At 46.5% G+C, this 25,306-nt stretch overlaps 3 protein-coding genes across 3 annotated transcripts; 2 read left to right on the top strand and 1 right to left on the bottom strand.

Annotated features, from left to right (window-relative positions):
• Positions 1-6,839: 6,839 nt before the first annotated feature.
• Positions 6,840-8,090, bottom strand: LOC129595306 (BTB/POZ domain-containing protein 6-A-like). Its single transcript, XM_055492263.1, has 4 exons — positions 7,935-8,090; positions 7,676-7,854; positions 7,358-7,493; positions 6,840-7,262 (listed from the first exon to the last, which is right to left on the bottom strand). Exons 1-4 carry the CDS (start codon positions 8,088-8,090, stop codon positions 6,840-6,842), a joined length of 894 nt encoding a protein of 297 aa, XP_055348238.1.
• Positions 8,091-10,333: 2,243 nt separating this feature from the next.
• LOC129595310 (BTB/POZ domain-containing protein 3-like) lies at positions 10,334-11,579 on the top strand. The gene is made up of 3 exons (XM_055492268.1): positions 10,334-10,633; positions 10,761-10,883; positions 11,291-11,579. Exons 1-3 carry the CDS (start codon positions 10,464-10,466, stop codon positions 11,514-11,516), a joined length of 519 nt encoding a protein of 172 aa, XP_055348243.1. The 5' UTR covers positions 10,334-10,463; the 3' UTR covers positions 11,517-11,579.
• A 2,226-nt stretch (positions 11,580-13,805) lies between these two features.
• On the top strand, positions 13,806-15,103 carry LOC129595305 (rho-associated protein kinase 2-like). The gene is made up of 3 exons (XM_055492262.1): positions 13,806-13,905; positions 14,260-14,941; positions 15,100-15,103. Exons 1-3 carry the CDS (start codon positions 13,806-13,808, stop codon positions 15,101-15,103), a joined length of 786 nt encoding a protein of 261 aa, XP_055348237.1.
• The last annotated feature ends 10,203 nt before the right edge of the window (positions 15,104-25,306 follow it).

Here is a 25,306-nt window from a genome sequence, read left to right as displayed (position 1 = left end):
AAACCGAGGCAAAAGCGTTTTTTTTATGTTTATTAAAAACTTTTGTCAAGGGGATGAAACTCGAAAGCAAACCTTCTCTGATAGAAAGAATTACGTAGGTCGCGTAATTACGTAAATCCTAGAAGGTGCTTGCAGGGTTGGAGATATGTCAGATGCGATCGCGGTTGAAACGTTTACTTCATGCAAACGCCGCCGTCAATCGAAGTTGCCTGCCGTTAGAGCTAGTCCACTCCGCCACTACATCAATGCGCACCTTTCCGCGATTGCTTGATACTATCGCCTCTTGGTGGCTGCATATCACGAACTCCATGCATGCATTACAATACCTTCAGAAGTTTTTGAGTTATTACGGTTTCCAGTGGCTACGATTTCTACTTACTTATCAGCTGCAGTCCAACTATGCACAAAAACTTCCTTTTTCAATATTCAGTAATAAAGGGACTTTATGAACAAACTTCAGAAATACCGTATGTAAATACAAGTTGTACCAAACATACAATCTACAAAAAAAGCAGCAGTAAACATCTAATCTGATCCTTTTTAAATTAGGCCTCCTCAAGGCTGAGTCAGATATCAAGCCCAAACAACGATGTTTTGACTAATAATCGTCATTATAATGCTGCCGGACAAGCACTGCATTGCCAGGTTTATATTTTTTGTAATCTTTTATTGAGTCAGTACTGATCGAAACATCCTCGACGCGGATGACATCCTGTGACGCTGCGCTGCCTTCCTGGCCATCCTTCCGCCGAATAAATACCAATTCTGACTGGCGCATGCCGGTAATCAGGGCTGGTTGCCACATACACACCGTGGGTGTCTTTTTGCCGGAAGCAGTACGCCGGAAAGCTGCGGACTTGACGAACACTTCATCTCCCACTTGGAACCCGGTTGGCATGAGCCCATTTTGCCGACATTCCGGTGGAAATAGCAAAGGTGGTTTCACTGCGGCATTGCGGTAGAGGAAGATGTTCACCAGCTCGGATTCCGTCAGCAAACCACTCTGCACCGAGAAAAACACAACGAGTGTGTACACGCTTTACGCTGTGATCCAGTACAGAGACAAGGTATCCGAAGAAATCAAAAATATCTCACAAACATTGGTAATCAGACAGATGAAAAACACCAAATCTCACCTTGGCGGGGCCCTCAGCAAGCTGCGCGTAACTCAGCAACGAAAAGCGGACCAGGTACAAGGCGTCTCCCAGCATTTGACGACGATGGACAGCGGACGGCTCCAGGTCGTGGCGACAGCAGGCTTCAGTAGCCCATCTGCAATCGACAATGCTAAAATAATGATAAAGCTGCGACTTGCGCACTTGATACTGTAAACTTTCAAGCATCGCCACAACAAAAACCACAACATCGTATGCGATCAAACTTCGAAAACCAAAACTTTCTGCAGCCAAATGAGTTAGTAGTTATATTGTAATCGAAAGGCGTAGTCCATACACTTACCGTTCCACAGCCAAGTAAATGTCATGTTCCACAACAGCCAGCGCATTACGCTGCAGAATAATCAGCAGGGTACTCTGGCTGATCGCCAAGAACTCCTCCGACTTCAGAACGGCGCTGCTCTGCTCATCCACCAAACGGAAGCACTTCTCCGCGATACCATCAGCATGCCAATACAGGGCCTGTAATTCGTTCGTTGTCCTTTTGATCAGTCGATCCATCGGTTCATCATTTTGAAGTTCGCATTAAATTTTTAGGCACAGTACGCACCTGCTCCAAAGCGGACAGACAATTCCCGGGGGTCAGATTACTGTGAATCATCTCCAAGCAGACGCGGACTAGCGGCGCAAAATCATACTTGTCAGCGCAGTTCATCGTGTGGAAGACGTTGTCCGCATTTAGATTCTCCACTTTGTCAGTGTACATGAAACTGGACAACGCGAACGTGCAACAGTAATGCAATATTAAATATTTCTCTGCTTGAATATCTGTAGCAGAACGATGAAGCCATGTATCTTTTTAAGGAAAGATATGTCACCTGAGCAGGTTGGCAAACGCGTCGGAAAAAAATCCGGAATCTCAATGGGAGCTTGACAGGTTTCGGGCAGGTTTCCATAGAACATGGTGCGGAACACGGAGCTGCGCATACTCAGAAAATGCCTACAATGGCTACAAACGCATCAGAAACAGGATGAAAATCTCGAACGCTTCATCAATCGATGCCATTGAGGGGACTGTTACTTGTGAGCTTTAAAGATCTTCACTGGGCCAAAGTTACCCCCAACGGCAAACTGGACATCGCTGAAATCGCCGCTTGCCAATGCCTGTTGCAGGCAGCTGGCGACGCTGGGTTCAGGCTCGCCTTGGGATACTGTCGACGAAGAAGGATTTGTGGATGCCATCCCGATGCCGACGGTGAACAACAATTGAGGACCCGGTAGTCTCCGTTAGACGCCCTCGCAGCAGTCGGAAAATGGCTATCCTACACAGTTCGCAACTGAAAACGCGCACCCCGTAGTAGTCCGTACTGTGTCGGCAGACACCAAGTTTTAACGGAATTTAGGAAAAGTTCAAAAACCAAAAACGTGCCGGCGCATTAATCGAGAAATGGTAAAAAAATAATAGTAAAATATGACTTGTAAAATCTGGAAATAACAGAAAATTAAGTGGCAAAACGTCACATGCGCTGGAAATGACTACTGTATGCTGCATATTACCGTCGTTGCCAGATAAACTTCTACAAGTGATACCGTGGTGTCATGGGGCTACCGTGGTGCGGCTTGTACGTACAGTTCTCATACATGTACTTAAACGCCCGGGCTTTCGGACGTGCTGATTCCTGCTTTCGACTTTCGAGAATCATATTGAATTAGTTGGTTTATTCTGCTTAACGGGCTTTTGACTGTAACTGCAAATTTTGTTTCCACGTGTTTTTCCTGCCGCAGTTGGAGTGAGCATTGAGCAGCCAAGGACGAAATAGCCAACCATGTCCACGAGTTCAGTTTCTTCAAAGGGTCTTAAGAGGCAGAAACTGGACAATGGCGGAATTGCTGGCATGATGAAACGGACCCTTGCAAGTGGAAATCTCAGCGATGTACGCTTCGCAGTAGGACGTGACTTTGGCAACCCGAGGAACTTTCCCGCGCACAAGTAAGATGACCGCTTTGCTTCGAAAGATCTTCGGAGTTCTCTAACTGTTTATCCCGTTGTTGTTTTGATTACGATACAACCTGATTACGATACGATAACCGAATGCCATGCGACTAAAATGTGAATGCCTTGTTTGTAGACTCGTTTTAAGCGGTCGCAGCGACGTCTTCCAGACAATGTTCTACGGAAGCCTGCCTGAAAAGTGCGATGATGCCATCGACATTCCCGATATTCATCCAGATGCATTTGCCAACATGCTCAGGTGCGTTGTGGAGGGCATTGTTTACCGCATTGTAATTTGTTCTGAAGTACACTGCGTGACTGCAGTAATATTTCCGGCGAAGTACGGCTGAGCTAATTTATACGCAACAACACTTTAAAATTATTAGTTGAGTTGTTTTGTTTCTGCACTGGTTGACTCAATCCTTTTCGATTTGCAGTTATATGTACACGGACGCGGTTGACGATCTGAATGCTGACAACGCATTCGCGACCATCAACTGCGCGGACAAATACGATTTGCCGCAGCTGGTGCAGATTTGCTGTAACTTCTTCGGGAGCCATTTGAATGCCGAGAATTGTCTGGCCACTTGGAAACAGGCACGGTTGTCTTCTTTCGCAGTGACTATGTAATATGTAATGCCTCAGTTACAGATGTGAAAGATGGGTTTCTTTGCCAGCAGGCTGTGGGTTGGCATGCCGACAGCGTCGTGGAGTTGTGCGTGACTTTTCTGGATGCGAACACTGCTGCAGTTCTTCTGTCCGCTGGATTTACTGACATTTCCCAGGAAACGCTGCAAGCCATTCTGCAGCGCGATACGCTGTCAGCGGAGGAACACGTAATCTACATGGCTGTTGAACGGTGCGTCATGCGTACTCCAGTCTCTAGGGTGCAGATAGAACTCTAAACCAGGCTTTTGGTATAACATAGTAGATATCCTATACTATTATAAAGAATCAATTGCTGAGTCTACTTAGCGCTTGAACAAAGAGGACAACAGTGTCGCCAGTTCGAGTTTGTCACTACTACCTAAGGTATCTGTTATAGGTGGGCAGCGGCGGCCTGCACACGGAACGCCCTGGATGCTACGGGCGCCAACAAGCGGAAGATGTTGGGCGGCGTGTTATTGCTCGTACGGTTTCCTCTCCTGGCTAGTACCCAATTGGCTGACGGCCCCGGCAAGGCAAGTGAACCTCGGGCACAGTGAAATCGCAGTGTTCGCGTTTTTGGCTAACTGTGTTTTTTGTCTCCTAATGACAGAGCGGCCTGCTGACGGAATGTGAGTTATGTCGCTTGTTCTTGTACCAGAACGCCACAACAAAGCCGGAGGGAACCCAATTCGGCACGGAGCCTCGAACGGGACAATGAGGAGAACTGATTACGGGAGCTGACGTGTTTGTGCTAGAAGGCAGTTGGTGGGAGCCAGCCAGATTGACTGCGGCGCACCAGCGGCACGTGGTGTTCACTTGGTACAGGAGCGGCCTGGAAGCTGTTGCTGCTGCTTCGGAAAACAAAGTAGTTGGTGCGCAGCACGTCCTGAAAAAGGGACAGGAAGTGTATGTCAACTCTTGGGGCCCCTATTGGCAGTACGAGGGCGCCGAGAAGGGCGGCCGGCATCGGGTGAGTATTAACGGAAGCAATCGGACTGTTAAGTTCGCTGATTTGAGTATCGAAGACGAGTGTATGCCATCCTTAAAATGAAAAGATGGAAAATGAACTGATTAACAGATCAAATATTTCTTCGCTTGTATGAGACACGTTCTAGGGAACGGACTGGACTGTTAGTTTTTCGGTTTGCACTATAAGCATCCTTATCACGCTGATGAACTTAAATGTGATCTTTTTACGACTTTTTATCGAATGGTTAATCTGGATTCTTTGTATGCTTCGGTTAGTGCGTTGTTTGACATCACATGTCCTCATTCGTTTATCCTGTCGTTATAGGATCGACGAAAGAACGCATGCTTCAACAGTAGTCTACAGTCTACAGCCAAAGTATGCGAATGCGTAGTCTACAGTCAAAGAACGCATGCTTCAACAGTAGTCTACAGTCTACAGCCAAAGTATGCGAATGCGTAGTATGTTAAAAAAATGCTCTTCTTACACTATTACGTTGAAAAACGTTCCAAAATCGAAACCATTGGGAGCCTCGCGTTAAATATGACCTGATTAACGGCAGAAATCTACAGGCTGTCGAATTATTTGCACATTCCAAGAAAGTTGTCATAGTAGACGGACAGCGGCTGCCTGCGCTCGTCACGCTATGGACACTTCCGGCGCTAACCGGCTTCAAATATTGAGCAATGCGCTATTTCTCGTGCAATTTCCGCTGCTGGTCAACGCCGAACTTGCTGATGGTCGCGGCAAGGTAATTGGGACGCCATATTGCTGTATTTAATGGATTGTTGCTTTGTAATGCTTTTTCATAAAGCGGTCTGCAGACGGAGTCGGAGTAATACACCTTGTTTATGTACCAGAATTCCACTGCGAAGCCAGAGTGTCTGTTTCCCACGCAGCCACGAACGGGACAGCGGAGGGTCTTGTTTCCGGGAGCGGACGTATTCGTGCTTCGGTCCGATTACTTTCGACCAGCCAGAACAACCGGGTTGCATCAGTAACACGTGGTCTTCACTTGGTACAACAACGAGGCATTCCGCTAGGAGGACACTACTCCGAAAGAGTACGTGTGCGGTTCTCAGGAAGTCCTGACAAAGGATCGAAGCGTGCGTATTATATCCCCGGGCGAGTATGCGGAATACGATAGAGCTGAAATGGGCGGACTGGATCGGATAATTGTGAACGGGAATATAAGACTGCCGGATTCGCTGATCTGAAAGTGCATACATCACGATATATAGGGTAATGGAAGGGAAACCTTGGAACCGAGTCGATGGCCAAGCTTTTCTCTTGTTGATGAAGTCTGATGCCTTTGTTTGATGCACTACGCTTTGTTTGATGATGCACCGATGCCTTTGTTTGATGCACTGCCCGAATTGTTTTCGTTTTACATGTCGAGGTTTCAATAAATAATTCCAGCGAGTATGCGAAATCAAGTCAAGAGCCTGCTATGATAACACAACCGTTGCATCCGTATTGACTTTCTTTTGACCTTTTTTTAACTGTCATCCTCCGCCATCCGATGTGCGTGCTGCACTGTATGTGCTAGCTTGTCATATTAACAAATCGTGCAAAATACGTTCTTTTCTGTTTATTAGAAGCTTGTGTCACGGAAATGGAACTCGGAACAAAGTTTCGGGGGAAAAATCTCCTTTGACTAGTAAAGAATTACGTAAAGTAAAGTCGCGAATCACAGGAAGCCAGAAAGCGCTTCCTGTGCCGAAGATACATCAGCTGCGATCGCGGTCGAAACGTTTTCTTCAGGCAAACGCCGCGAGAGCTGCTCCACTTCGCGACACTACCAATGCGCCACGCTCGGCCTTTATATACCAAACACCGTCGTGTGCGAACATCACAATACCATCCGGAAATTTCTGTGTTATGGCGATTTTCAGCGGCTATGGTTGGCATTGGTTGCTGCTCACTTAACAGTTGCAATCCACATATCAACAAACTCTCTTTCAATAATAAAGGCACTTCAAACTTTATAAGAAAATTTCAGGAATACCGTATTAGTACAATAATTGTCGTTTCAAAAAAAACAGTAAACATCACACCTGCTTCTGCAAATTACGCCCGATAAGTCAGACATCAAGCCCAGAAAATACAGTGTTGACTAATCATTATCTTCATTATAGACGTAGAAATACATCCCTTTGCCAGGTTTGTATCCTTTGAACCGTTTGTTTTCTTGCAAAGACTCATCGCTGATCGTAACATCCTCGACGCGGATGACATCTTTTGGCGCTGCGATGCCTTCCCGGCCACTTTTGCGCCACGTAAATGCCAATTTCGATTGACGCATGCCAGTAATGACGGCTGACTTCCAGCCGTACGCCGTGGACAGAATTTCACCGTTACCATAACAGGTTCGGGAAATTACGCGCTTAACGAACACTTCATCGCCCACTTGAAAATCGGTTGATACCAGGCCATTTTGATTTTCACGACATTCCGTGGGAAATGGCAGTGAGGGTTTCACCGCGGCATTCTGGTACAGGAAGATGTTCAGAAGCTCGGACTCGGTCAGCAGGCCGCTCTGCCAGGAGAAGAACACAAGTATGCACAAGCTTTGCGCTGCACGTAGATTACTGTACAAGACGTCGGGAGAAATTAAATATAATTGAACCTAACCTTGGCCGGACCGTCAGCCAGCTCCGCACCACTCAGCAACGGAAACCGAACCAGGTACAAGGCATCTCCCAGCATTTGGCGACGATGGACAGCGGACGGCTCCAAGTCGTTGCGACGGCAGGCTTCGGTAGCCCATCTGCAACCATGCTTAATGATAAAAACTCAGACCAAGCACACCTCCCACTAAACTCCTTCAGGTATCGGCACAAGTTCCCCAGCCGCACAACAAAACCAGCAAATTGGCACGCTATCAAAGTTGGAAGTTTCAAGGGCAAGAGATATCCATGTACATACTTAGTACAGTATGTATATACTTACCGTTCAACAGCCAAGTAAATGGCATGTTCCACAACAGACAGCGTATTACGCTGCAGAATAACCTGCAGCGTACCCTGACTGATCGCCGTGAACTCTTTCGACTTCAGGACCGCGCTGCTTTCCTTATCCAACAAACTAAAGCACTTCTCCGCGACAGCGCCCGCATGCCAATGGAGTGCCTGCAACTTCCTGGTTGTCATGCAAGACGCTCATCTTTTCTCTATCTACTGTTGTGTTACAGGAACTTACAAGTACGCACCTGTTCCAGGACGGGCAAACAGTTGGCGGCGCTCAGCTGGCTGTGGATCATCTCCAGACAAACCCGGACCAACGGCGCAAAATCATACTTGTCAGCGCAGTTCATCGTGAGGATGACGTTGTCGGTGTTCAGGTTCTCCACTTTATCCGTGTACATAAAGCTGAAAAGCGCGCACGTACAATACAACAGCAATACAACACCGAATAGTCCGAAATAAATGCTAGCTACTAAGTACCTGAGCAAGTTAGCGAACGCTTCGGGAATAAAATCCGGAATCTCGATGGGAGCTTGGCGAGTTTCGGGCATGCTTCCATAGAACATGGTGCGAAACACAGGGCTGCGCATACTAAAAAAATTCCTACAAATACAACAGAAACAGAATCAACAGAAACAGAATCAAAATCTTGAAAAATACTCAAGCAAGCGATGGATGAGTGGAGCATTACTTGTGAGCATTGAAGATCTTCGCTGGGCCAAAGTTGCCCCCCACGGCAAACTGCACATCGCTGAAATCGCCGCTGGTCAATGCTTGCTGCATGCAGGTGGCGACGCTGCCGCCCGTCCGTCCGTCTTGTTGGGAAGCGGTCGATGATGTTACATTTGTGGAGGCCATTGCGGTGCAGGCGGGAAAGACAACAGTGGGTGGGCTTGATAGTCTCCGTCCGACGGTCCGAGTAGGCGACGGCGTTGCAGTCTGGATAAGGTTAGCCTTCGGAAATCGCAGCTGAAAAAACACACCGAGTGCTGTTTCAGGACTCGGAAGACAACAACTTTAAACGGAAATTTTGGAAAAGTTCGAAAATCAAAAAGGGGACGGTGTATTAATAGTAAAATTTACCATGTGTAAAATCTGGAACTTTTAGATACTGCTCGCAAAACTCCAAACTTTGGCGCTCAAAGCGTCACAGCTGCTTTGGAAATCACTACTGTATAGCACCGTCTCTGATTGGCTGATAGCGTGTAAGTCGATACCGCTTGTACAGTTGTACGTACAGTATTTGAACGTCCCGGCTTTCAGACATGCAGATTCTGTTATTCTCTGCACCACATTTTTTGCAGATTCTTTCTTTCAAAATCTTTCAAGAATCCAGTGGGCTTTTTTTCCGGTAGCTTCCATTGCGGGAAGGCCAGCTCTTCCCACAAACAAATACAACCGGCCGTGATACGCAACGGTTGCACTGCCATGCAGTTGAGTCGGCATCTTGGCTTTCGCGATTAAATGGCGATGTTCTTCGCCGAAAGCATACACCTCCCGGTCGGCTTCCAGTACGAAGATACGATCGTCAATTCCGGCCATTCTGGCTTCTCGGGCAGGAAATTTACCCACATTCGTCCACTGATCCACGCCGGCATTTTACCTGTACAGACGGCAGGGGTCCTCTTGAGTCTTGACCAACCGCATCCGCCAACACCTAGACTCGCAGTTGACCGTCTTTCACCATATACAGGATAGGACCACCCCAAATGTGGCGGAACGGCGCCCGGCACGCTATAAATGCTGGATGTCAGCGGATCGAAACAGTACAAGTCGGCCACATTCATGTTCTCCGCTGTTTTTGTCGGCGTGTTGTAGCCCCACATAAAAATGATCACAGATTCTGCAGTTCACAGCAAAATAATACATTTAACTCTTCATGCAACACTGTAACAAGGGATTTCAAGCTTTCCCAATTAATAATAGTTAAGAGACGTTTAACAGCACATCGTTTTCTTATCGGACCAACTGAAAACGCCAATGGAATCGCTGTAAAAATGCAGTGTTTGCATTGCTCTTGACCGGAACAGGCGGTCGCTTACGTCTGCATAGGACCGTTCAAGGAAACGTAAGAAAAATGTAATACCTGTGAAACCGACCTTCAAATTTATTTCTGCAGGTCTGACGTTTTGACTTCTACCGCGTACCAACGGCTTTTGTCCAGACTACCCGAGACTCCGCAGTCGGCAGAGTCCTGAATGTATCCCAGCCACTGAATCTACACGTAGTTATGGCATGCACCCAGCACCGTTACTAACGGTAAGAGTTGCGGAGTTGTCGTGTGGAATCGGCTACAGAAAAGACCGCTCGCTGAAGGGGTTGACCAGCGGGAGTGTCGGGCGGGGAGGCAAGGGAGCCGACCGTCAACAAGGGCAACCAATCGATACAAGGGCAACCAATTTTTAGTTGGTGACACCAACTAAAAATGTCAATGGAGTCTTAAATTTTTAGAAAACGAGTGTAGTAACCAGCTAACAGCGAAACAATTTTAAATCTTCAAATCTGTTCCTACATATGTGGCCTCCGGATGGGTGGCTCATCAGCCGTACCTTCCACCCACGGGTGGTGCTTCTTGAACAATTGGATCTACGTCGTTCAACGAGAATACAAGTTACACGAACTATTCAAACGTTTCTCACTTCGACCGTCACTCGATGGTCTTTTGGTTTTCCTATAATTTGCTTTGTAGAACCGTAGCTTTGTATTTTACTCTGTATTCTCCACAATTTCCCACGTTTGAGTGATCCGTAACCTGCTGATTATAATACGCAGCCATGTCCCTGAAAGCAACATCATCGACGGTTCCTGGAAACGGAGTGCCAGATCCGAACACTGGCCAAATTGCGGATTTCGTGAAGCAGGCATTTCTCACTGGAAAACTCAGTGATGTTAGCTTCGCAGTGGGACGTGACTTTGGCACAGTGAAGATCTTTCCCGCACACAAGTAAGTGGAAAGCAGATTCGAATCACTTGGGCAATGTTTTGAACCTTCGAACGATTTTTGCTTATTTGCCATCTTCCTGCATTTCACCATTTCGTCAGGACTTTTTGAGCGTGAAGGCTGATTGTAGGTTCGTCTTGTGCATTCGCAGCGCTGTGTTCCATACGATGTTCTATGGGAGTCTGCCAGAAAAATGTGAAGGTGCCATCAACATTGCGGACATTCATCCAGATGCATTTGCCAATATGCTCAGGTACTTATATGGTAGAAATCCTTTAGTTTTCAGTGGGGCCAGGTTGTTTGATGAGAATGCAAATTGAAAGAAACGGGAAAACTAAACATTTTGCCATGTTTGTAGAAGAGTTCTTCCTCTTATCGCAGAGATGGTGCACGAAAATAGTTTATCATTACTGATTGCTTTCTATATATTTAGTGTCTGAAGTTTTCCATTTAATGCCGTTCCGTTGATCAAATTTTGAAAAAAACTTTTTCATAACTGATTTGATTAACTAAATAATCATTCTATTCGTAGAAGGTTTCGTATAATTGCAAACCTATCTCAGGAACTGTCATGGAGGCTTTCCATTGGGGCCTTTTCGAGTTACCTTTGTTTGCTGTGTAACTGCTCGGTTAAGCCAAATTTAAATCTGTGCCTTGCAGTTTCCTGTATACCGATGCCGTGGACAGTCTCAGTACCGACAACGTCATCGAAACCATGGTGTGCGCTGACAAATACGACGTTCCGCAGCTGGTGCAGATCTGTTCGGATTTCCTTGATCGCCAGCTGAATTCCGGGAATTGTTTGACTTGTGAGCGGGGGTTCACTAGCGTTCACGTCCGCAACGCTACGCCACTGGATTACGTGTCTGTGTTGTGTCTCTTCTGATTGGCTTGAGTTGTGTTAGTGGGCGCGGCATAGCACGTGCTGCACAGTGTTACACACTGTTGAATGGGCTCCACGCTTTACGATCGAGCTGCGCCGATCATTATTGATTTTCTGTTGTCGGAATTTTCAATTAATTAAAAGTCAGCTATTAGCGGTGCGACGTTTCGTGATTACGCGTAGTTCGCTATACTAATCGCATAGCTCACTCCACGGGATCTATTCCGTTTAGGTCTCCGTATCTGGATCACAGTTGGATCTAGCATTAGATGGTAGCAGAGCCGACAGCGGTTCTCTGATTTGATTTGATTTGTGTCAGGCAAAGTTGGCCTGTTATTTGATGCGATTTCCGACCAGTAAAGCACAGGTCCTTCGAAAAGCAAAGCGCACACCACAAGCGGTGAACGGCCTCATCTGACGTGGATTTTCCAGCTTTGGTTTTCGGTACAGTGTCTTCAGCGAAGACCTGTGCTGTTCCACTGCTGTGCAAGAGTGCAAGAGTTCAGTCGTCAGTGTTCCTCGGTGTAGAGTCTTCAGCGAAGACCTACACTGGTGTCATGATACTCGGCAAGGATTCAGCGAATCCTAAGCCGTGGGCCACAAGCGGCGAAGCGCTAAAAGGGGCGCACGGGAAAAGACAGATCAGACTCCTCCAAACTGGAGTAGAGCACCACTACTGTTGCTACGGCAGTCAGCCGGCACAGTAGCATTTGAAAAGCGGGCGGCACAACCGCTACGGAAAAACCGGCGGCAGCGCGGGAACGGACAGTGGAAAAAGAATCTGGATCATCTGGATCACTTTCTCGTGGAAACGGACGGTTTAACGAGTAGAAAACCGTTATTAATTACGGGATTGGTTAGATGGTAAAATTGTCAATTTCATTGGTCCGTACTGAGCTGAGCGTAGATGTAGGCGGAGTTTTGCACGCGGCGCGCATGTCTGGCCGTTGACCGTGACGTCAGGCTCAGATAAAATTTTTAAATGGTGAAACGGGATTGGTCAGTTATCTGAGCTGTGATTGGCCGAAATTTGAACTGAATATTTTGAGCTAGCGGACCAATCAGAACGAAGTAAACAACCCGAATGGGGATTTTCCGCTGAACTCTGAGTCGTAATGGGAAATTTGATCTGAGATAAGATAACTGAGCGGAAAGTGACCTTTAGACTTGAATTGAGTTGAGAAGTGACCTTTTGAGTTGAGACAAAGGAAAAGTGACCTTTGATCGAATTGAGCTTAAAAGTGACCTTTAACTTGAATTGAGCGAGAAAGCGACCTTTTAACAGAAATTGAGTCAGAAAGCAACCTTTTGAGTTGAACTGAGTCGGAAAGTGACCTTTGAGACCAGAACAGGACTTTTGACCTGAAAAGTGACCTTTACTAAAAAGTTGGAATTGTCCTAATTGACTTATTTAAGTGACCTTTGTGATCTGAAACTGACGAAAGGTGACCTTTATCGAAGTGAAATTGAAGTGAATAGTGATACAGCGATATCAGCAGCTGTAGGATTTCATTCGCTAACGTATTTCGAACTGTAAAAGCGGTTTCGAAGTTTTGTCCGAAAGTGACCTTTTAGGGCAAACCTCTCGAACTTTTTACCGAAAAAGTGACCTTTAAACGGGACTTGGTCGAAATTTTTCAGTCGAAAAGTGACCTTTAATAAGGACTTAGAAAAATTTCGGAGGTACAAAGTGACCTTTAGGACAATTGAATAAACCATACAATAACGTGTGTGTGAGAACAATTGACAGGAGCGTCCAAGTTATCCGATCAACATGGACAAAGAACAAGAGGAACCGACATCTAACAGCAGTCAGGGAAGCAAAAGCTCCCGCAGCTCACAGCAAAGCGCACCAAATCCATACAAAAGGATCTGTACCCGTACTCACGTCCAGTTGGACATGAGCGGAACACTCGAGCGCCCAAGGCATTCGAGAAGAAGGATTCACGAGGCTCTGATAGCACTTATCAGAAGGCGCTCGAGGCGGTCGCCAATCAGGAAAGTTCAAGCGACGACCAGAAGCACACTCCCGCGTCTACGGCGGGAAGCGATCCGATGAACCAGACAAAGGTCACCGGGGAGGATAAACCCACAGCAAGAGGAGCGGAATCAGTTGGAGCATCACAGTCGGATGCTACCACCAGTGGAACGAATGAGCAGGATAAAAATGTGAACCTGGCTCAAGTGGATGAGAGAAACACAAAGGTCACCGAAGAGGAACTGACTGAACTGGGATTGGATGACCTTTCACTGAATGATAAGACCGCAGGCGATGACCTTTGGTCAACTCCAATGGTCTCAGATGAATCGAACGAGTCCTACTTCACGGATGATGAAGCGACGATGAACATGTCCTTCCAGACTGCGATGAAAGAAGCTGACCGTGCTGAAGGTATGACACCGATTCAAGGACATACCCGAGCACCTCATTGAACGGACACAAACTGGAAAGGTCATCAATGTACAGACCGCCGTCACCGAACAGCCCCACGTCAACTCTTGAGGAGACGCGTCAGCGAATTGGAAAACGAACTGGAAGTTAACGAACGACAGGCGGACAAGCGGAAACAGGAATACCGAGAAAGACTGACCACACTTGAAACCCGCCTGTTTGATCTGGAACAACAACAGGGTGACCTTCAAAGTGCCGCAGACGGTTGGAAAGTGAAATACGAAAGACAAAAGGAATTGGCCGACGAATATTTGAAAATGGCAGATGACAGAGAAATGGAAGGTCATCTTGCAGTCAGTGACCTTAACGAGAGTATGTCCGAAGAAACAGCGGAAAGGTCACGACACTTAGCCGAATTGAAGGATGAATGTGACTTACTTAAACTAAAGGTCACCGAAGCGGAAACGAAACGAGATGAATACGCAACCAAACTCGTCGACGCGACCCAACGATTGTTGACAAACACCAACGAAGTGTTTAAGCTGAGAAATGAATTGAAGTTACGGGACGAGAACATTGGAACCCTTCAGAAAGAATCACAAGATCATCAGAAGAGAGCCGATGACGCTGTCAAAGTGGCTAAGGACCTGAGGGAGCTCACAGCCACTGAAGGTGTGCGGTTGAAGAACGAAATTAAGCAGGTGATGGAAGAGAACAAGTCGTTGAAAGAAGATGTTCGAAAGGTCACCGAAGAGAATACCGAGTTGAGAAATACCGCTAAGACAATTGCCGAGCAAGGCATGAGGTGGGAACACGAGGCACACCTCCTGGATGAAAAGGTCACGGTACTTGAATTGAAAGATAAAGAGTGGCAACAAACGGTCCATCAGAAGACACAGGAGATTATCAGACTGAATACGGAGCTGATTGATATGACACAAACGGCGATGACAAGAGAAGATGAGGTCACCGTGACGAAAAATCAGCTGAAAGCAGCAGCCGAAGAATACATGACGCTGGAAAGGGATGTGACCCAGTTGGCGGAACACATCAGGAAAGTGGAAAATGATACTGAAAAGGTCATTCAAGACAAAACGCTTCAACTGCATCAGCAGATGTCGAAGGTCAACCAAGAGAATCAGAACCTGAAGAATGAGAAAGAACAATTCGATTTAAGGATTAAGCGCCTTGAAGATGAGAATAAAGCTCTTCAAATGTCCAACAAACACAAAGATGAACAGCTCCTACAACACGGAGTTAGAACATCAACGGTGGAATCGCCCCCGCCCAGTTACAGCAAGGCGCATGAAACGGGCACGGGTAAAAGCTTCCACTTCGATATGCCGCTACGAACTGGTACCGGTAAGGGAAGTGTCAAAAACGAAAGGACGGGGAAAAGGCAAAGATGACAAAGAGCCACCATCGGAAAGTTACCCGCATATGAGTCGAGGTGACCCTTCACAATTTCCCCGCACACTTTGGAAACAAATGTGTTCATCGATGAAGGGCGACGGGACAGACCCTCCAGCCGGCAGGAGCGTCCTAAGGAAATCCCGGTATGGAAAGGCGAAACGAAATCAAAGTGATGATGGAAGTAGCGAAGAAGACGATGACCAGAGGGCAGAAAATACAGCGGTGCAATTGACAAAAGCACTCAACTCGATGGCCAGGAAAACACCACTCATGACCTTTGACGGCAGTCGTGACACAGTGAGTGGGTGGACACGACTAGTAAAAGAAACCCAAAGAACCTACCAGCTAACGGACGACCAAATTATGATTGAGATAGCAAGTGCGGTGAAAGGTCCTGCAAAACTTGGTTCGAAGGGGAGAAAAGGACATCGCAGCCGAAGATGGAATTGAATACTCAATAACAGAGTGGATGGACAAATTCAAAGATGAATATGGTGATCGAGATGAAGAAGTCTTAGGCTTACGTGAAGCCTATGCAAGAAAATTCGAACTCGGAAAGGAATCGCTGGACCAGTATTATCAGGCGATGATGCGATTCAAAGCAAAAAGAATCATCACGGAGAAACAAGCAGTCGGATTCTTAATTGAAGGATGTAGAGGAGACAATGAACTCTACAAGGCATTGCGGATACAAAAGTGCAAGACGCCAACGGATGTGAAGGACTTCTTCCGACATTGGGCAACGGGCGAAGAAAAATACAAGGCACCAAAAGGTCAACGTAATCAGGAATACGTGACCATCCGCCAAGGCCAAGTCGAAAATGTGCCGCAACAGAGAATGGCAGCTGCACCAGCAGCCGGTTGAGTACCGTGTGGAGACTCCGGTCAGAGAGGTCACCGAAAAGGTGACCTTTATCGACAGTCAGACGGGACAACCGATAACATATGCAATGGTGGCGGCGATACAGGCAGCAGCTCAAGTGAGACCAGTAGCCCAGAATGTGGCTCCCCAAAATGTGGCCCCACCTGCACCACAGAATATGGTCCCTATGAATGTCGGGTTACCACAACAAGGAGGGGGTAACGGTAACTTTGGCGGAAATGGATACGGAAATGGAAATTGGAATGGAGGTCAGGGGAACTTCCAGAACCAGGGACAAGGTCAAGGTCAAGGGAACTTCAGAGGGAATCAACAGCAAAACCAAGGGTCACGAACTGAGTTTAAGTTCCAGATGATTGACGGATGGGTGGCGAACAATGTGCAGATGTGCCAGTACTGTATGTATGGCAACCACCAGACCCAGGGATGCAAATTCGCCAACACACCACCGGAACAGAACCCAAACCTGTTTGCCTTCAACGAGTGGCAACGACTGCGCGGGCTCGGTGGTTGGCGCCAAGCGGTCGCAAATGGATATGACCTGATCACGCAATGGTACCAGGCGAAAGCGAACTTTCAGAATCAGCAAGGTAACGGGAACTATGGAAATGGAAATGGGGGCGGCCAAGGCGGCGGCTATCGCGGCGGTGGCTTCGGCCGCGGCGGCTTCAGAGGAAGAAACAGAGGCTTCGGCCGCGGAAACTTCAGAGGAGGCCAAAACAATGGCGGCGGCCAAGGGAACTACCAACAGGGTGGCGGCCAATATAATAACGGTGGCGGACAGAATCCTAACCCGGCAAATGATATCGGACAACAACAAGCAAATGTGCAAGGCGTACAACAAGGTGGAGCGCCGGTTCAGGGAAACGGGCAAGATCAGTAGGCACCGGTGAGCCTACTGATCGACCCGACCCTAAACCACCGGATAAAAGGGAAAGGTCACCACTGCAGAATGGTACTGCAGTGAATATGACCACTGCAACGGCTATATGGATGCCGTTAGCGAAAAAGCAAAATGGACCGGCTATATGGATGCCGCAACCACAAGAAACGGCTAGATGGATGCCGCCACAGCAAAGAGAGACGGCTATATGGATGCCGTCATCACAAAAAGGAAATGGAACGGTTATGGGGATACCGTCACAGAATCAAAAGTCACCGCAGAATGGTACTGCGAGTGGAAACGTGCAACGGGACCAAAGGTCACCGCAGAATGGTACTGCGAGTGGGAATTGTCGTGACGGTAGCGCGACACTGCAAAAAGTGCAGCAAAATGAAAGGTCACCGTATTGCAGCGAGAAAGTGTTAGCTGAACGTCGTGCATTACGTAATGCCAAGATTCGACAAGCGCTGTTAAACCAAAAGAAACCGCAAACTGATACCGCAGAAGAAGTGGAAATGCACCACGAATGGTTCCGGAAACAGATAAATGGCAAGTCGAACGACCAAAAATCACCACCGCAGAACGATACTGCGCAAGAGGAAAATGAGCAACACGCGAAATTCCGGAAATTTTTGGCAGAAAACGACAAGGCGAATGAGCCAAGGTGCGATTGTTACGGGGAACCAAAGCCAAAGTTTTGGAATTGTTCAGAAGACGAAGAAGAGAAGCGAATAAGGCAAGAATGGATTAAGCAGAATATCACCGTCATTAGTAAAGATGAAAGGTCACCTTCTGTTGGAAAAGTCCAAGTTAAAGGTCAAGGAGCGAGTGCGAATGCAAAAGGTCACGGCGACAGCGTCGTGTTAAAAGGTCAAGAAACAGACTTGACACTGCGAACAGCGCAGCAAAAGAATGGCGAATTGGCACAACAGAACTCCGATGACTCACTTGTAGATGCAATAACGCTGCAACAGAAGGAAAAGTGGCAAAAAGTGGCCTACAGACCGAATGGCAATCACGGGATGTGGATACCCGTAACGCCGAAGGCAAAGCAGAAAGCGAAAATGTCACAAGAGGACTACTGGGACATGCAACAGTTGCGAACGCAATGTGAAAGAAAGCGACTAGAAGAGTTGGTTACCGGGAAACCAGCGCAAGGGTCACCGAACCCAATCCCAGTATTCAATCCAGAGGAATATAAGAAGACATTCGCTGACTGGAATCATTCACGCAATGCTCCACCACAGGATAAACCGCCGAATTATGGAGAAAAAGTCCCCATACAAAAGCTGACAGGTGGCGGATTTGTCATGAAGCGCAACGAAAGGTCACAGGACTTAGCCCAAAGGTCACAGGACAAATGAGATAGCGCAAACGCAACAGAGTAGCGCAGTTGAAAGGTCACGGGACTTATCACAAGCACTGCAAAAGGATGCCAATGACAAGTCACCAGCCCGAACAGACGGGATGTCTTCGCAAATTGACCCAACGAAAACGAACAATGAAGTATCTGCAAAAGTGATGCAATGGATGACCGAAAAGGGATATGACATGGTTACATATGAAAGGTCACCAGATGAGAAGAAAGATAGCGAAGAAGACGAACTGAAGCGAGCGGACCAAATAACAAGTGAAGTCATTGAGAAGTTGAGAGATAAACGAAATGAAAATCGCAAAGAGGAACTGATCCATCAAACGATAAATGAAGTGACTAAAGGTCACATGGATAGCACAAAAGCAAATGAGCAAGTGCAGAACGTGGAAAAGGTCACCGGTGATAAAATGGCTACAGAGAAGCGAACAAATAAAGAAAAGCCGCGAAAATATTACGATGTTCGGACTAACGTTCCACATAGGATTGATAAGCTGAGCGAGATACTGAAAGGTCACAGCACTCCAGCAAAAGGACAAGTGCTTCCCGATATGGATCCGGGACCAGTATCGCTTATCCCTGTGAAATGTAAGATTCACACCTTGAAGATTCAAAACGGAAAATTGCCCAAGAGAATTGAAGCATACACACATGAAGTGAAAGTGGGAGATATAAAGGTCAACGCAATGCTGGACACCGGCGCTGAGACGTCGCTGATCAGCAAACCGTTTTGCGAGAAGAATGGACTTCATATGCTCCCATTGCCACCAGATAGACTGGTGAAAATAAACGGAATTAGCGGAACGTCAGGATTCCTGGTGACGCATTACTGCGTAGCACCAGTGACCTTACGAAAGAAGACAAGCGAACATTCCTTCTACGTCCGACCGAAGTGCGACGACGTACAAGTGCTACTGGGATTCGACTTCTTAGAGAAGAAGTTCGTACTGATGGATAATGAAGGCGAAGAAGAGAAAGAAGATGACCCCAAACCAGTCGCCAAAGTTCAAGTCGGAAAGGTCACCGAACTTGTAAAACAGACGGGAAATTCTCAAACGGTTAATAAAACGCTAATCCCAGTACCAGAGGCACCGGGAAACGAAAAGAAAAAGATGACGCGAAAAGATTTGTCACCATTTGAGCAGTTGCAAATGATTCAGCAGGAGATCGAAAACACATTAAATCGGACAATGCCGACACAAAAGGGAAGAGAAAAGGTCATCCCAGTACCAGAGGCACCGGGAATGACGAGAGTGCAGCCGAACGAGATTAGCCAACGGATAATCCCGGTACCAGAGGCACCGGAGAAGAAAAGTGAAAGTGGAAAGGTCAAAGAAGTTAACGAAAAGAAAAAGGAACCGCTTGCGCCAGATACCGATGAGGCGATCATATTTCTCCCGGACGGGAGAAGTATGATCGCAGATGAATGTAAGCAAGGAGACACAGAAAAAGGTGTTGAAAAAGCTATCCCAGTACCAGAGGCACTGGAAATAAAGACGGCTAAAGTGGGGAAGGATAAAAAGAGCGAAAGGTTACGAGTTTTGAAACGAATAGTTGAAGAGGAACAGATGTTTACAAGCGAAATCCGCGACAAGGCACTCGAACAATTGAAAGGTCACCGAACAGAAAAAGAACCAGAGGTCATTGAAATATCCTCTGAGGATAAAAGCGTGACTCCAATCGAATGTGAGGAAGATACCACAGTACAGGAACAGGTTAAACCTGAAGCGAGTCAAAGGACATTAACTCCAGAAGAACGAGCCGGGAGCTGTCACCACGGTTACTTTGAGGATCCGTGCAGAGTGCAACCACAATGGGAATGCGCGGAATGTTGTGAAAATGCCTCTCAAGATGACCCTTCAGAATGGCTAAGATGTAATGCCGCATTAGCAGACCTTAAAGGTCATGCCCAAAAGAAAGCGAAAAGCATCATGCGGACAAACGAAATGTGGAAACCACACATCGAACGGTATCACTGGAATAGATATCGAACGTGGTTGTCATGTGTAGAAAGTTTTATAATTGGAAGAGGCAGATGGCTAAACCATTGGTTGCAACGTGTCGAGAAAGGAATCCAAGATCCTCTCGATCCGGTAGCAACGGAAAAGAGATTTGAACGAGAGATAGAAGAAATGACCGAGGAAGGAGAAATGTGGGAAGAAGCGAGAGTTGATCTTTTCTGGGACTTCCGTGTGAACCACATGTATAAAGGTGAAGGGAGAACGATCATCTTCCCGGCAGGACTTGGTACACCTGTCTACGAATCACTTGAAGTGTACTACAACGCGTTAAAAGAGGGAAACGAAAAAGCATTCGAGAAATACTGGAAGAAATTCGAGGAAGAGATCCCCAAATTTGACGTAAAAGAAATGCGAGAACTACAGGTAACTCGGAAAAGAAGGTTACCGGGTTTGATGCAAAAGAAAAAGGTGACCTTTGCACCAGATCCAGATGGAGTGGACTACCCAGAACGAGGTGGTGATACGTGGTGCATGTACGAAACGATTCCGAATGATGAATGGGTCACTGAAGAGCTGATGGCAAACTGCATCTTTGTTGGTCCTAAACGACCTAAAGGTTACGAAACAGTTCAACAGGATGAAGCCGATAAAGGGACTCCCAAAGAAGCAGAGAAAGAGGAACCAATTAAAGAGATAGCCGAAGGACAATCGAATGAAACAGAAGAAAGTTCAAAGTCAGCTTTCGATATTGCGCAGATGTTAACGGATAGAGGTGAAATGTGGAAAAGGTTCAAAGAGGAAGTTGAAAGGATATCGAACGAGCAGCAAAACCCAGCAACTGAGGCAAAAAACGCAGAAAGGTCACTCGATAACGGTGAGGAATGCCCGCCGGTCGAGTTGACCGAAAAGCCATTAACGAGTCGCGAAGAAATAAATGAACTGGAAAAGTCAAAATCGGACGAAGAAAGGTCAAACTCCGACCAATTAGAAAGGTCACCAACTAGAATTCGAGTAGCAAGGAGTCACCCGAGAGTCGCTGCACGAACTGGGCGAAAGGCAAAAGAAGGGGACAAACCCCTGCTCAAAAATTCGAAAGCGAAAAAACTTAGCGAGTCGCGAGAAAACGAAAGTGACCTTTCATCAGAAGATGAAGGAGTTGATGAGCGTCCACTCGAAAAGGCAAACAAAGGTCAAGCCACTGCACAAGAATATGAGAGCAGTAACTCCGACTCCGAGTGGACGAGTTCAAGCGATAACTCAACAACTTCGGAAGATTCAGGTGTAAGTGACCTTTCGGAGCAAGAGGATTTAATGGACTTGGATGAAGATGACGAAGTAGATGAGGAAAAAGAAAAGGATATTAAAGTCAGAAGATTGAAAGTGGAAAAAGCTAGAATGTCGAAGGACGTGATCAAAGTTTACAGCGATCAGCGAATCAAATTGAAACCGTCAAACTGCACACGTGTAAAGGTCAAGATGGGAAAATATGCACCGGCTCAAAACAAGCTGATGTTTACACCGGTCCCACAAGTGGAAACTGAAGTGCAACCGTTGGCAGGAGTGACGGACCACAGGGAAAATACTTCGAAATCGTTATCGCAAATCACAGTAGCAAATACCGAATCGTGAAGAAAAATCAGCTTCTCGGCTACGTTGAGCCGTATGAACATATGGAGAATGTAAAGGTCAACGCAGGGACAGTAAAGAACGTACTCGAAGACCCTGAGGTGGATGAGACAACGAAAGCTGAACTTAAAAAGATAATCGAAAACCTGAAATTGGGACCTGACCTTACCCAAGAGCAGAAAAACGACGTGTACAACGCGTTTTGGGAATTCTGGAAAGTCTTACCCACATCAAGGAAACCGTATGGAGATGTGAAAGGGGTCACCCACGTAATTGATACGGGAGATGCGAAACCAGTAAAATGTAACCCGGCCAGAACGAGTTGGACAGGCCGCGAGTTTATAACAAAGCATATCGAAGAGATGTTGGCACAAGATGTAATTGAACCGTCAGACGCCGAGTGGAGTTTCCCAGTCGTATTGGCAGTAAAGAAAAATGGCGACGGAACAATGGGAACAAGATTTTGCGTCAATTACATCATGCTTAACAAGCTAACGAGAAAGAATAATTACCCGTTACCAAATCCGGATGAGTTGCTCGACGCGTGCGCAGGCAACAAATATTACGGAAAAATGGACTTACAAAGTGGATTCTGGCAGATCCCAATGGATCCAGCGTCAATCAACAAGACGACCTTTGTAACACAAGATGGAATGTACCGATTTAAAAGAATGCCATTTGGCGTATGCAACGGACCAGCAACGTTTCAATTGTGTATGGATAAAGTACTTTCGAAAGCGAAAAGAAAGGGTTGCGTTTTCGGGTATATCGACGACGTGATCTTCGCCGGAAAAACTTGGGAAATTTTCATGCAGAATCTGCGAAATGTTTTAATGAGTCTGGTGGAAGCGGGATTCACGATTAAGCCAACGAAATGCGAATTTGGAATGAGACAAATGGGATTTCTGGGTCATATACTCAGCGAGGACGGAATTCGTATGGACCCGGAAAAGGTCACCGCGGTCTCAGAGTTCAAACGGCCTCAAACAGAAAGGCAGTTAAGGTCATTCCTTGGACTGGCGAATTATTACCGCAAGTTCATAATGGGATACGCACAGAAGACTTCCCACTTATATGAACTGCTGCGACAAGATAAACATGTCAAAAAAGACTGGACAGCAGTACATGAAGAAGAGTTCAATAGTTTGAAACAGTTGTTGTGTGAAGGTCCAGTATTGGCAAAGTTTGACCCCGCAAAACCGACCGTTATTGAATGCGACGCGAGCAAAGAAGGAATCGGAGCCGTGCTGTCACAAGATGGACACCCGATCGCGTACGCCAGTCGTGTCCTACATGGAGCGGAGAAAAATTACGGCGTAACAGAATGGGAATGCCTGGCAGTCGTGTTTGCTGTCAGAAAATTTAAGCCGTACATCGATTATGCATGAATTCACCGTAAGGACGGATCATCAGGCGCTCACCAACTCTGTTAAGGTCAGAGACGAATAAAGTCGGAATGAACCCGCCTGACAAGATGGGCAATGGCATTACAAGGTCACCAATTTAAAATCGAATACAAACCGGGAAAATATTGTGACAACGCGGACGCGTTATCAAGAGCGCCAATTGAAGGTCCGACGTGTCACGAAGAGGAATTTGACGAGATTCCGAACTTCGAGGATTACAAGAAGGAGTTTGATACGAAGGAACCGGCAATTGAAGTTGGACAGCTGTTCCTGCAGATGGTGGAACAGAGGGAGAAACGATTAAAGGTCACTTCAGCTACGGCGAACGAGTCGGCTGAAACGAAGCAAATGAATCGGGTAAAAGTTGGTTGCCCGCCGTTAGTGACTTAAAGGTCACCGGACTTGAAGTGGAGGCCGAAGTTCATAATGGAAAGGTCACGGGACTTGATAAAGCAGCGGAGAATAGGAGATGACCTTTGGGAAACGGACAAAGTTAAGCACAAGCGTTGAACGAGTGTCCAATCAAGTTGCTGAGATTCCCAAAACAGGCGAAAAAGATACAAACCGTTACCACGATGCAAGGTCATCAGGATTGGAATGAACTCAGTACAGCGACAGTTCGCATCGTTAACCTGCAAGGTGACGAAGAAGAGGAGGATGACTCAAACTTGCAATTGCGGAATAAACAGTTGAAAGATCCCCATCTGGCAATGATCATAGACGAACTGGAACACCTACCAGACGCGGAAACAAGATCGAAATTTGAAGTGCATTACCAGTTATGGAATGGTATATTATACCGAGTAAAGGATAAAAATGGAAAACTTGAAAGGTCATATGTTGTACCGTTGTCAATGCGAAGAGCAATAATCCACGCATTGCACGACGAGAAAGCAGCGGGACATTTGGGATTCGAGAAAACATTGTCAGCAATAAGACTCCGATATTACTGGGACAGGATGAGTACAGACGTGAAGAATTACATACTCGCCTGTCAAGGATGTCAGTTCCGTAAAACACCGAGGAAATGTCCACCTGGAAAATTGCAAGAGATTAAAGTGGGACATCCGTTCTTCCGAGTATATGCTGACTTGAAAGGACCTTTGTTACCGACCAAGAAACGGGGATATAAGTACATAGCGGTGTTTATTGATCAACTGACGAAATATGTGATTGCGGTACCAATGAAAACGGCAACGGCCAAAGAATTCGCTAAAGTGTTCGTGAAGCACGTGATATTGGTACACGGAGCACCGCACATCCTGCATACGGATCGCGGACGACACTTTACAGCTGAAGTATTGGCAAAGGTCACCAATGTGTTTAAAATTAAACACACATTTGGAACGGCGTATCACCCAGAAGGTCAAGGCCAAGTGGAGAGACAGATGCAGACGATTGCTGATGGCTTGGCGCAATACCTAAAAGCGGGAAATGAGCGAAAGTTTAACAAGTATCTCCCATATGTTATTTCGGCGATGAACAGAGTCGTACACGCCACAACGGGATATTCAGCATACTATATGCTACACGGCAGAGAAATGACAATGCCGGAAGATGTGGTTACAAAAACGAATATACCCGATGATTACGGAACTCCAGACGAATGGGTGGAGACCATGAAAAAGAACTTGACCTTTGCCGAAGAAGTGGCGAGATGTAACATCAAAGACGCATATGAGAAAAATGCGGAAATTTATAATAAGAAGAAATCGGAGCCGAATTTCAAAGTGGGAGATTTCGTATTGATACGATTACCAAAGATACGAAACAAGGGAAAAAGAAAACCAATCGGACTTTAAGTCGAAATACGATAAAGTGTGGAAAATTCTCAGCTTCCCGCGAACAAACGAAGCCGGA

The sequence above is a fragment of the Paramacrobiotus metropolitanus genome, unplaced genomic scaffold (genome assembly GCF_019649055.1).
Source record: "Paramacrobiotus metropolitanus isolate TYO unplaced genomic scaffold, Prichtersi_v1.0 Parri_scaffold0000076, whole genome shotgun sequence".
Lineage (NCBI taxonomy): Eukaryota > Metazoa > Tardigrada > Eutardigrada > Parachela > Macrobiotidae > Paramacrobiotus > Paramacrobiotus metropolitanus.
This window is presented reverse-complemented; position numbering and strand designations above follow the sequence as displayed.

Coding starts and splice junctions, on each gene's coding strand:
- LOC129595306 (XM_055492263.1), bottom strand. CDS start 8,090: ATGTACACGGATAAAGTGGAGAACCTGAACACCGACAACGTCATCCTC. Junction 7,855..7,934: donor GTTTGCCCGTCCTGGAACAG/GTGCGTACTTGT, acceptor AGGAAGTTGCAG/GCACTCCATTGGCATGCGGG. Junction 7,263..7,357: donor TGGCTGACGGTCCGGCCAAG/GTTAGGTTCAAT, acceptor TTCTCCTGGCAG/AGCGGCCTGCTGACCGAGTC.
- LOC129595310 (XM_055492268.1), top strand. CDS start 10,464: ATGTCCCTGAAAGCAACATCATCGACGGTTCCTGGAAACGGAGTGCCA. Junction 10,634..10,760: donor AAGATCTTTCCCGCACACAA/GTAAGTGGAAAG, acceptor GGCTGATTGTAG/GTTCGTCTTGTGCATTCGCA. Junction 10,884..11,290: donor GCATTTGCCAATATGCTCAG/GTACTTATATGG, acceptor TGTGCCTTGCAG/TTTCCTGTATACCGATGCCG.
- LOC129595305 (XM_055492262.1), top strand. CDS start 13,806: ATGGTCTCAGATGAATCGAACGAGTCCTACTTCACGGATGATGAAGCG. Junction 13,906..14,259: donor AGAAGCTGACCGTGCTGAAG/GTATGACACCGA, acceptor GTCATCTTGCAG/TCAGTGACCTTAACGAGAGT.